This window comes from Phaethon aethereus (assembly GCF_964289735.1).
Source record: "Phaethon aethereus genome assembly, chromosome: 1".
In the NCBI taxonomy this organism is placed as follows: domain Eukaryota; kingdom Metazoa; phylum Chordata; class Aves; order Phaethontiformes; family Phaethontidae; genus Phaethon; species Phaethon aethereus.
This window is the reverse complement of record NC_138575.1, coordinates 60,682,565-60,695,341: the sequence shown is the minus strand read 5'-3', so window position 1 is coordinate 60,695,341 and position 12,777 is coordinate 60,682,565. Positions and strand designations below refer to the sequence as shown.

At 44.6% G+C, this 12,777-nt stretch overlaps 1 protein-coding gene across 2 annotated transcripts in view; it reads right to left on the bottom strand.

The window, feature by feature from the left end:
• Positions 1 to 12,777, bottom strand: part of SYN3 (synapsin III) — a gene marked incomplete at both ends in the record, with an annotated part of 182,874 nt that overhangs the window by 162,628 nt on the left and 7,469 nt on the right. For both annotated transcript variants that reach the window (XM_082013648.1, XM_082013649.1), the window contains one exon: positions 6,626 to 6,683. In XM_082013648.1, coding sequence (XP_081869774.1) covers positions 6,626 to 6,683 — 58 coding nt within the window. The remainder of the gene's footprint in view (positions 1 to 6,625; positions 6,684 to 12,777) is intronic.

Below are 12,777 nucleotides of genomic sequence, written 5' to 3'. Positions count from 1 at the left end.
CCTGTTTTTCTCCCCCTGTCCCGTGACACAAAATGCAGTCAGAATAACAGGCTGGTCTGTGTCATGGCTTAGGCACTTTGGGATGAGGAATTACTGCTGTCTAATCAAATAACATACATTCCTCAGTGGATTTTAGGCTTTAGTTTTTGGTGGATCTTCCAATATGTACAAGGAAAGAAAGACTTTGGCAGACACCAGACTGCATTCCTGTAACAGCACATTTCACTACAACCATTACAAGCATTTCACGGGGGGAGTAAGCTATCCCTAAATCCTGCACAGGCAGAAGCGTGAACAGATTGTATGGATATGGATGGGGGAGGGCTGGGGCTGTGCGTGCTTGGTGTGCACATGCATGCAGAATTAGAGATTACACATCCTGATTCCCCATGTCTCTTTCCTGAGACATTTTCCCTTGGGGGGACACTCTGCTCCCCACCTTCCCCAAGTACTGGGATTGCTCCCTGGGAGAAAATGATAGAGAGGGTCCAGCTGGGAGGAGGATGCTGCTGTGTGGATCCAAGGGGAGATTCCACAACTGCTCTTCACAAGCCCTGAAGCTAGGATGCATGCTCCTGGCCTACAGGCAGCAGTGATGCTGAAGGTCCACATGCCTTGACCTGTATGAGTACCTTTCGGTGCATCAGCTCTGATGGCATTTGGAACTGTCTCTTAAATTTTCTTTTCAGATGTTGTGTGACTGCCCAAAAATTGGAGCTCTAGCAAAAACACATTTCTAATCCTTTTGATCCCAGGAAATAGCTCAAAAACATGAACCCTGTAAGCCTCCAAAAACCAATGGAAAACAAAAAAACCCACCATGAAGATACTATTTATGTAGGAAAATAATGGTTTTTGAGTCATTATTGCTATTTCTCCAGTTCCCTTTTATTCATGGTTTCTGAATGCTTGTATGTGGCAAAGCTATGAGAACTGCTGTTGCTGTTCTTGAACTGCTTTCTGGCTTTCATCTGGAAAAAAAAATCCCTAAGCATATAATGAATAAAAATTATACAGTTATTTGATGAGAGGCTAATTTTCCTCTCATCACACATGGGCCTATCAGACTCTACCTTTTGAAAGGACCACTTTATGCTGCACATGAAAATATCTCTTTAGGACGGGAAGTACAATGGAGCTGCAATTCATGATTGGTATTACAATTATCTTCTGTGAGCGCCAAGTACAACATTTTTCCTGACAATGCTGCCAATGGAGTCATAATCTATACCACAAGACTTTTCCAGAAGCATGTACATAGGAGTTCACTGAATAATCATTCCCTGAAAATAAACCAGGCAGCGGGAACAAGTGAATGAGCTGTGCAAGAAGAATGCACATCAGACGGACAGACAGACCCACCTCGTCACAGCAGGAAATGGTGGGAAGGAGATGGGTGGACAAACAACAGGAATAAAAATTTAGATGAACCTTTTGGCCTCATCAATTCTCCTCCACCTTTTTTACCCCTCTCCACCATCAATTAGCCAATGCCAGGAAAGATGTCTCTGAATATATTAAAAAGCCTTTAGGAAATACCTGAAGGAAAGGTACCCCGAAGGTGGCAGACTCTCTGTGAGAAGTGCTGCTTGCTCTTGCCTGCCTGGTCTGTGGTCTTCTCTCTCCCTCCTGTGCTCTTGTAGATCTTGTTGGAAAAGCCCACCAGAGCCATCGGATCCAACCTCTTGCTACTGCAGGAACTGTGTAACAAAACCTTTTCTTAAGCCAGCGTTTTTATTAAAAGCAGCCATGTCTCCTTTAGCCTCTGTTTTGGCAAGAGAAACAAACTCAACTCTTTCAGCCGCCTCTCATAGGTCAGGTCTCCGTGGTCATCCCAGTGCACATCTCCTGCTTTGTGGCAAGTGTCCCACTCATCCAGCCATCACCCACAGTGTCACGGTCTGTCTGATGGGTCTGTGGTTGTCCAGGTCTCAGCCCCAGCTCTCCTGCCCTCTTCTGCTCGTACCTGGTTGTGCTGGCAATGCACAGCTGTGTGGCATCCCCCTTTGTGCATGGGGCATGCCTAACACCCAAGGAGACCCCCACCTGGGGTATGTTATGATGCATATGGGAAACCACAGAGTCATATGACATCCTTCGAGCATGCAAGGCTTGGTTTTCTCTGGGACAGGGCAGAGAGGGTGGGGAAGGAGGTGCTGAGTTACTACCAGTTGCCTCTAGTCATGGAAAATGTTTGACAGAGCATAAGGTCTATGGTACTATTCCTCCTCTTCCTGAATATACTGTGTTTATGAATGTCTCCTGTCCTCTGACCAGTGAAGGAGGACTGAGAAGATAAAAGCAGAATTGATTTCAGGAGGGACTAAAAGTAGTGTGGTCAACTCCTGTGGCACTTGAAGATTCTTCTCTAAGATTAGCTTAGCCTTAGAGGCATTCTATTTAATCAAACTTATACTTTTAATTTCTAAAAGAATTTCTCTAGCTTTTGTATTTCTAGAGAAAAGAACTGGAGATGTATACGCTAGTTCTCACAGCTAGAAATCACAAGGCAAGTAAAAGCAAAAACATGGATCAAAATCTAAAAGAACCTTATTTTTAACATGAACAAGAGATAGTATTTTTAGACTCAGTCACTCCTTAAAGCTTAGAGGTTTACCCACACTGAATAAAACTTAAACCATCAAGGTTTTAATGGGAATAAGTCAAACAGATTTTCACTTTTTGATCAGTGTTTCATTCAGTCTTATGAATGACTATCATTGCTGCAGGAGGACTTGTAGTGTAAAAGTATCCAAATAATGAAATGTAATCCAAACTGCCTCCAAAGAAAAAGGGGCCCTGCACTTGCTTCCCACCGCTCCAGCCCTCAGCCCCACACCTCTCCCCCTGCAGCCAGCATGGAGGAGACAATGGTGTTGCATGCCTGGGTTTCAGCCAAGGGTGGGCAATAGTAAATCCTGCAACCTCTAAAGCACAATAATAAATATATTTTGGATGTTACGCTGAAGATTAGAAGAGAAGAAACAAAGGTGGAAACAAAGTCAGGACTCACAGTCATTTTAATGAATGACAGGAGACAGCAGAGGCTGGAGAGCGTATACCACAGTGACCCTGGTAACTCTTTCTCCTATTCACTGGCACCAGTTGGTGCCCACAGTGTCTCTTGTCTCTTGCTAGTGGTAGTGGACCTAGCTGAAGAACAAAGGCTTGGCTGTGGTATTGAGGTCATGCAATTCACTTCTCTACTAAAGAACCAGAAAACCTTCTTTGAGAGTCCATAAAACCTATTTTCATGCAAGCTGAGACTTAAAGGAGAAGCTCCCTGAGTAGCAGGATGGCATTTAACAGTCTTTTCCCTGAGGATTATCCAGTGTCTAATAAGAAATGAATTCACCTCTTGTGGAAACTTAGTATCTTGAAACTTATGCCTGTTTCTCCAATTCAGCTGAAATCAGCCAATATCTTCCATGGTGTTGGGTGTGGGGGATAGACGGAGTGAGACAGCATGATCACATACGTCTTGCATTCCTCGGATGACAGCCAAGAGGGAGAAGCAGCTCAGAGAGCTGGTAGGGGTGCATAACCAGATTAGATAACTGATTTCCCGCTGCTGAGAGAGGGACAGACAGTGCTGCTTTCAGCACTCTTGCTCCATTACAAATAAGTGATGTCATGACTTTAAAAAAAATCACCTACTATCCTTCTCTGCTTCCCCAAAAGACTGCTGAAATAGCTTGCTAAGAAAGAATTAAGATGTAATAGAGATGGAGGTGAAAGAGGAAGAGAAAAAGCAACAATGCAAACTATTCTTTAGGTTTAAACCAACTGCAGAGCAACCTGGAAGAATGGCAAAAGAATTAGCACTATCAGAAAAGGGCAGTTGTTTTTTCCCAATGTAGTTTTTCAAGAGTATTTAACATTTGGATATTTCCTTTCACTGCTTTCTGCCATTCAAATCTTTCTTACTTAGCTTTTCAGATCAAAAATGGTTTTTTCCTATAAAATACAAAAAAATTTCCTAAGGCAAATTGTATTTCTGACTGAGGCAATAACGTGTGGTTATTGGAAGCAGGATCAAATGGAAAAATGAAAAAACTAAATGAACTTAATGAGCAGGCCAAGTGGCTCAAGAAGTGCCCAAGAATCAAACCTTTCTTTGATGCAGAATTTATTCAGAACTGAACAGCCAGGGTAGGGCTTATGCACCACGGCACAGTCTATGTGCTGTTTACAGGACAGTTATAGTAGTGAAGACTGGTGAGCTGGGAACTCAAAGAGCAACATGTGGACCAGGCTGCTAAACACAGTTGTCTCCTGTTTTGTTTTGTTTTTTCCTGTAATAAAATAGTGGAAGAACATTCATTTTTAAGGTTGAGAGGGTCTTTGTTCAGCCTCAGGGGACCTGTTCCACAACAGTTTAGGCTCCTAGATTTTGCTTGAGGAAGAGGATGAAGAAGTGAGGAAGGCTCCAGATAATCAGGGAAGGAACAACGAATGAAAAGTAAATATCAAGAAATACTGAGAAAGGATGGATGGGCAAAAAAAAGAAGGGAACAAAAAGCCAGAATTTGAAGAAAGAAGTGCCCCTCTCTTGGCCTCAATGATATGCAGGGGGACCTGAGGTCAGATTTGAGGACTGTCCTTGACAATGCAGCTTCTGTGTTTCCCTTGATGGACAGTGGATCCAGCTGGGGAAAGTGGTCATCCCTTCTGCTTTTGAGGTCTGAGAGAGACAAGAGCAGTTCCTTGCCCACTACATGGAGGCTCAGTTGCCACATCTGAGCGCCAGGGAGGGGGTGAGGGGAAGCATCCAGGGCCCTTGTTCATTGTTCGTCAACTCTCCTACCCACTGTGTGCTTCATTCCCTTGGGCAATGTTGCAGTCACTATGCTGAGTATTTAAAGGTGGCCGCAAGGGACTTGGCAATGGTCCTCTCTAGCAGGGTCATGCCAGCCTTTTGGTCTTTGTTTGGAGCAATTTTGTGCCTCTTCTCAAACATGAGCATTCAGCCTGTGTGAAGGGTTTCAAGAGACAGACTGGGGGAGTCCCCCTGAAAGAGTCCTTGGGGAAATGCGATAAGCTACCTAGTGATGATGACGAGGGTCATTATTTGGTTTAACCTATCAGGGATCAAAAGTCCACTTCTGCTTTTCTCCACTTACCAAGCAATCGAAGACAGTTGCTTTATAAGAATTTCAAGTGCAATAACATTTGAGAAGAAGGACTATGAGGGGAAAGGCTGAGGCTGGAGGTTTAGGAAAGAATTAACAGGTCATTTTGAAGAGCACCAGGTCTAGCTTTGAAGCTGATCACACTTTGAGTGGTGGAGTGGGTTGGATCAGAGGTTTGAAGGGAAAATCTGACTTATTATTTGATTCCATGCTTCTATGTGAGAAGTGTGATTTTTTTTTTCCTATTCCCTTTTAGAACATTTACTGATGCAGACAGCAAAACAAAGACTTTGATAAAGAAGTGCCAGTGAGAATTGTTCTTGCTAATACCACCCAGTACTGACACGTGTGATACCAATAAAAAGAGGACAATTAAGTGTTCATAGTATCACAGTTGCAAAAAAATGACTTTAATTTTCCTGTCCCAGGCACAGCCTTTGATCAGAGCATGTGTACTCATGTATAGTCCTAAGTAACTGGACAGCATCCTATTGAAAAGGGGAGGAACACCTTATCAAGGGCAATGGGTCCTGAGAAAGTCTTCAAAACCACTGCATTAATACTTCTATACACACACACACGTGCACACATGTGCACACGTACACACATGCAGAGTCAACAACTTTATAAAGACAGAAAATATCAGGTCATTCAAACAATGTTCACCAGCTTTTGTTATCCATCCAAGCAGTTTTGTAGCTCTAATGAGTATAAAACAAGCATATAATTCCTTCAGAATCACCAGCTCATCTCTATATCTCTCCTTATGCCTGCTTTCAAGTTAGGTTCCTGCAGGTGATTATTAATAATCATTTATACTTTGAGCGTAGTATCCAAAGTCTCAGTCAATACTGGAACTTCATTTTGACAGACACTGCACCAACACAGAGAGAAGGGGACAGATCCCAACATAAAGAGTTTTCAACTGAAATGAATGGCTAGTGCCAAGGCTAACAGAGAAATAGAGAATTTGTCCAATGCCCTGCAGAGCACATCAGAAAACAGGCCATGAACCTCCTTATTGTTCCTATGGACTTTCAACAGATAAAAAGATTTGGGCATATGTAGTTATTTTGCATACTTAAACCAAAGGTTTTAGGCTTAAATTGCGGTAAGTCAGAAGACTTGTATAGCTCGCATGTGGAACGTATCATCACCGACATGTACTGTGGCATACTAGCTTTGCATCTTTTCAGGCATATATACAGAGCTGTGAGGTAGTCTTTCAATGGAAGAAATTATAATCCCATCACCAGAATAGAAAACTTAATTTTAAGGTGAAATAGCGACTGATTCTGCAAAGGTAGAGAGGACGAAGGGATGGTGCAATAAAATATTTTCATTTATAGCTTCATAATTCCATAAAATGGACATGTCTTAAAACACATTATTAGTTCCTTCTTTAAGAGGAGAAATATGCACAGATTATCTGTCATTAAGACCTCAGCCCTGTCCACACACATTTCTTAGAGCCAAATTCAGTTGTCACTGACCTGTTCCACTCGGATATCAAATTCTCCATTTGCCTTCTTCCCCTGGAAATATTTGGCCCTGCAGAAGAAAGGAGAGAGACAAACATGGTTAAAGAAGAATTTTGGCTTTTGTTACATACTGTTTTGCTTCTGCATTTCCCTTTTTGCTGAAGAATTTCTATCCGGGTCACAGCATGTTTTCCTAATTCCTATCTTCTTTCAGCTTTCTGTTCTCCCGGAGAAACCTGCCAAGCCAGATGAAAACCACATTGGAAAGTTCCTTCAAGGCTTGTGACTTTTTCATTTTATTTTCAAACTGAAAACCAAATGTTCTCTTAATCTTTTCCAGAGCAACAACTCCAATCAATGATTCCTTGCTATATCTCGTTTAATGCTCAACCTTTATTTTGTAAAAGAAGGAGAGCAACATATGGCACGGCATCACAAACTCCTTCTCATGTTGAGCAAGGATCTTTATCATCACAGATGAAGTACCTGTGAAGCCTGTTCTCTTGCTGTCTCGCTACAGAGCTGCTTTTTGATTCTGTTTGTCTTTCTGCTACTGATTTAGAGAAACAGTATCTGCATCTGCAGTGTCACTAATGAAGGATCTCTTCTGAACTGAGAAACTGTGTTTGCTTTGGAGTTGAACAGTGTCATGAGAAGGACATATTCCTTCCACCACCTCTGCTCCTAGCCGCCTATGCTATGCAGACAACAAAGCGCTTTCAGAAGGACCGGTTGTTCATGAGAGGGGAAAGCTGACAGGAGTGCTGGAGAAGAAAACACAGGAAGAGGGCAGGCAGTTTTAGCTTTTATATTCATATTTGTGTATAATGCCCCTTATATTGATTACTCAGCAGGGAAATTGCCAATATAATTTCCCCTGTGAATCTTTCTCCCCGATTCTTCCCCTTGACAAACAAGCTTGACAGAAGAAAATATTATTTTCAAAGACCTTCCCCCTAAAACTTCAGGAAGACCATGTACGATCCAAAAAGCTCTTCTATTTGGAAAGCAATGAAAACACAGTTAAGCCCTGCAAGAGCTGTTTCCAAAGACAAAGTAACTCTGCATTCTGTTTCCAATTGGCAAAGACAGCACAAAATAAAGAAGTAAAGGAAAATGAGGGGAAGCCGGCTTTGCTCCCTATTTTATAGTATTAGCAAAAAAAGAAGCTGGCTTACATTTTTATTATGTGTCTATTTGTTCCAATAAAAAAGGAGAGACAGTAGGAAGGCAATTTTCCCCATGGCTGAAACACAGCAGTTTTCAGCTGAATGCTCCCCTCCCCCAGCGATGTGAAATGTAAAAAAAAGTTGTTTTGTTTTGTCATCCTGGCTCAGAACCAAGTCAAAAGTTTTCATTTTATTAGAAAAAGATATTAAAAGTGTCAAAAGTTTTCCGCTTTGCTTTAATGAGGGTATCTGAAAACTGTGTCATGCTTCTTTTCCCAGACAGCCCCCACCACCAGATGGTGCTAATAAGATAATAAGACCCCTGCATAGATGTTAGTGAGGGACAGTGTAGCGGCCAGGTGTGACCAAGACCAAGTGGCTCGAACAACTCCTGTCCAGTATAAAAAGCAGAACTCTGTCCATTTTCCTCCCTCTTCTGAATTTATGAGTGTTGCACATAAAAAAGCAACTCAGAAGACAAGCTGAGACATCACGCCTCTAACAATAAACAGGAACGCTAAATGCACTTAATAATTCCATCGTATTTCTGGAGATATGACTCCAGAGGGTCTGGCAGCATTCCTTGCTCCTAAACATTTGGGATATTGCTGGAACCAGCGACTTCTCAAAGACTGGAATAAGCTTTAAGTGGGCCCACAGGAACTGGTCTGAAATTTGAGGCGCACTATTCACTGGTACAAGCTTGTTTTTATTCCCAGCATGCTCATAATGTATACTCCTTACCCACATTTATGAAGCACACTTCCTTCCTCTATGGCCTCTCCTCTTTGCCGACCAGCTGGTTGCAAACTCCTTGGTGCTGCTTTGCTTCAGCTTGTAATGAGGTGTGATTAACCACAGTCTTCAGCCCAGTACAGATGGAGCAAAGAGGCTTCCACTGCCTAGTCCAGGAAATCAGCCTTCAAATGGATAAGAAGTCCTCTCTCCCATCTCTACAATACTGGCTTTGCTCACAGATAGTCACACAGAGCGCACATCCAGTATGAAGAGTTCTGGAGTAGAGCAAGGGACTTTGACTTAGACACTGTGTTGACTCTCCTTCTTATCCCTCTTTCCACACAGGTTGTCTCATGCCGTGTCTCAGATAACTTTCTTTTAACAGCACGATATATCACTTTCTTTCAAAGGCAGCCCCCCAAGAGGGTTAACCTGCTCCAAATGTCTCTGAAGACTACAGGTGCTAAGCAATTTGCAGCCAAATATTTTGGTCAGCCCATCATTTTGACACAGCCCAGGGTAAAAATGAAACACTTCTCACTGAAACATTTCTGAAATGGATGGAGTGATGTTTTCAATTTGCACCTGGGGTTTTGGAGCCCCTGGGCAGTAGAGGCTATCATGTTGAAATGAAAAATTGCTTTAGTCTCACCCTGGAGTCCCTGAAATTTCAAGCAAGCTGAAATTCTTGCTGATGCTGCAGATATCATGATGCCTTTGTTGCTGGAGGGACAGTTTTGGTCAGTACTTTGTGATGTATGAACTGACTTCTGGTCCCTACAATGGATGTGGGATGGAGGAAAGGAAGACCATGCTGCTCTGGCAGGAGAAAGAAAAATGGATGCTTCTGGCAAGTGAGACTGTGCAAGATGTTTGTGGATGCTCTCTGTCCCAAAACGACCTCAGCAAGGCTCTTCCAGACCTCTGCCTAGGAAGTGACATGCTGCAGGGTTATCTAGACAGCCTGTAGTGCAGCAGGAGAATGACGCCCAGAAGACCAGTCAAAAGCCTTTCTGGGGAGCCTCAGAAATGTCCCCATTCACCTCCAACACAGCCAATGGCCAGCAGATCAGAGGAGCGGCTCTTTACCCTGGGAGGGGAGTTGTCTGCCTGCCATGTCCCAGCTTGGGACACTGGGCAAGGCACTGGCCACACAAACCCATCCCCTTTCCCAGGCAGCCTGCAGCACTGACCAGTGCTTGGCTGGCTACGCCCTTATTTTAAAGCATGTCAGATGTTCAACCCACCGGAACACAGCATTATAGTTTGGCTAGGCAGGGTGCAGATGGGGTGGTGCGGTTGCTGAGATCCCAGAAAATTAGCATGTAAACATGTTTTGACTGAAGAAAACTGCAGGGCCATGCTCAACAGCAGTTCCTGGGTGGGATGTACAGCGCTAGGCAATGCATTTAAATGTGGCCGCGCCAGCTGGGAGGGAGGAAGCACCGTAATAAACAGCCAAAGGTCTGTCCCAGCTTCCAGGGAGAGAGCTTGCCTTGAACCCCTCTCTCTTTGCAATGAAGAAGCCACACGGTCTGGAAAAGAACGTTTTTTCTGGGTGCAAGGGCATCAGACAAACATAATTTCTACTTTCTGCCTCAGCCCTGCCATGATTACAGGGCCACAAGAAACCTGATGCTTCTTATGAAGTAGTTTGGAAAGAATAAAAACTTATTTTCCAGACCTGCTATGAAACGGTCCCAGTCTGCCTCAGTGACCATGGCTGGAGGAAGCATATACACAATTTTCTATCAGATATAAAGTGTATTCTTAATAGCAGCATGGAAAAATAAATGATAATTCTCCTCCAATTACCTACATAAGAGCTAATTCACAGAAAGTCCATGTATAACGTTAGTGCCCTTAGGTGTTTGCAAAGCATCTCTCTGAGCAAGGGATACCGGCACTGATGCAAGACTGCAAACACACCTGTAAGACCCTCAAATACCAGAGTTTATCCCTGTGGTGTCACGGACAGCCGGGACAGCTTATGCTGCACTTATGTGAGGGCTGCCTGAATAGGCGCGCTCCCCTGCACTTTTGTACTAATGCCCGTAGTCTGCAAACACAAGGATTCAGCCCTCATGCAGTGCCAACTCCCCCAGCAAAACCTCACATTGTCACCAGGCCCAGGGGAGGTAGAGCTGGGCCAGTGGGCTACAGGCATGGGAGCCGGGGCCAGCCTGCACTGCTGTGCTGCTCCTGCGCCGCTGCGCTGCTCCTGCACCACGGGGAGACACGGTACAAGAGAAGCAGCTTCCACACATGGAGTAGGTACTTCCAGGATCCACAGCACAGGGCCAAAACTCACAAGCTACTTCTGAGAGGAGAGCACAGATCATCTTGCCATTTCTCCCTGTGCCATAAATAACCCACTACATCTGACTTGTTCTCTTTCTGCTTTAAAACAAAAGTAGGTGCAGTGGGTGTTCAACCCATCAGCCAATACACCTACTCAGCACAGGAATCCAGGAAAAGCTGTTTGTGCAGAGTTTGTACTGTCTCTCCTGGAGTTATTTCTTCTCTCTTCCCTCTGCTTTTTTTCTCTTGGTGCAAAGCAGCGTATCCAAGCTGCTTCGAGGACTGCTTCAGTGTTCTCTGGATCTGTGGGAAACAGGGACACCAGGGATGCAGCAGGGGACTGCACAACTTCTGCCAGGCTGGAAAATGCTCTGCACAGGTGAGGAATAGGAAAAGATGCCCAGGTATCAAGCATGAGGAAGTGCCTAAGGAGCTCTTCCCTGGGTACAGTGCCACTAGACAGCAGCCCCTGTAAGAAAAGGTGCAGAACACTGGCCTCAGCATTAGGACGTGAGTAGCCAGGAGGGACAAGAGATCTGAAGTGATCATGATGGCCTGGAGGAGTGCAATGATTCAAAGCTTAAAGCTGTTCCTGCAGGTCCATCAGCTGGATGAAGCAGAGGTTATGAGACCTTATGCAGCTTTGAACACAGCCCAGTATTTTGTATTAAATTCATGGGATTTCTTCAGGGTATCCTGTAAAATGGCTCCTGTATGAAGCAATTCTCTAGGATAGGAAGAGATCAAAGAAATATAGCTCAAATCTTCTTGTGAGAGACCTTAGTGGAGCTGACGTCACAAAGGTGGCTGCAATGGCTGGTATTATGTTTTGGAGTAACTGGGAAGCCATCCTTCAGATGGACAAATAAGCCTGAGCCCAAATGCCCTGTAATGTGAATGAATCCAGGCACTTCTTGGGGCATCATTGTTCGACAGAGGACTTGACCTAGGAACTCAGGAGCAAGCTTGTACCTTCAACCCGGAAATGGGCTCAGTATCACTGAGAGTGTGACAAAGAGGGGCACTGGGATATTGTAATAGCAAATTCCTCCAAATCCTCTGACTGAGATTGTGCCTCTGGAGCAAGACACAACAGGCAAAGAAAGCCAAGCCACACTTTGGATGGAGACCACTTCTTATCCGAAGTGGGAAGCAGACTTTCCTACCCTGCAGAGGGGCCAGAAGGAGATGCTGAGGAGAAGGGAAATGTGTGGGACTCTTGGGGAGAGGTTGGCAAGGGAGTGGGTGAAAGAAAGAGGGAGAGAAATGGTGAAGAAGAGACATGGGTAAATAAGCCAAAAGGCATCCACGGGAAAATCCTAGAATTATCTGAATTATTTCCCTGGAATCACATTACACATATTTCTCTCAAGCCCCTTGGGAAAATAAGGCGTGTATTTTCTCTCTGGATCAGCCTGGAAAAGGAGAGGCTGAAGCCCCCTGAACTGGGTGTGGGGGGGACCTGGGGGAGGGCGGGGGTTTGCCACCGTATGAAATCCCCGTGTCAGAGGGCCTGGGGGCCCAAGTGATGCACAAGGCACTCACTGTATGTCTGCATTGTCTCCTTCATAAAAGGGGCTGGGACTGGGAAAAAGGAGACAGTTTCCAGGATACTGGCCAGCAGCCGCTGGAATGCCCCGACCCTCCCAGCCCTACACGCTGTAAAGGCGGGGGGGGGGGGGGGGGGCCAGGGAGGAGAGATGCATTTGTGCCCTTTTTTCTTCAGGGGTGAAAACAAGGAATGTTTTCCTTTCAGGGGCCAGCCCTCAACCCCTTTGCCACTTCTCCCCAGTTTAGCAGTTCCCAGTTGCAAATAGTGAGCACTTTTGAGATGGTCAAGTCCTGACTGCCCAGGGCATAGGAAAGAGAAAAATCACTTCATGAATGCTGAGGTCTGCGACCTCCTGGAGCTTTTGTCCACATCTGCTTTGGCCCAGACACACTGTTCAGCTCTGG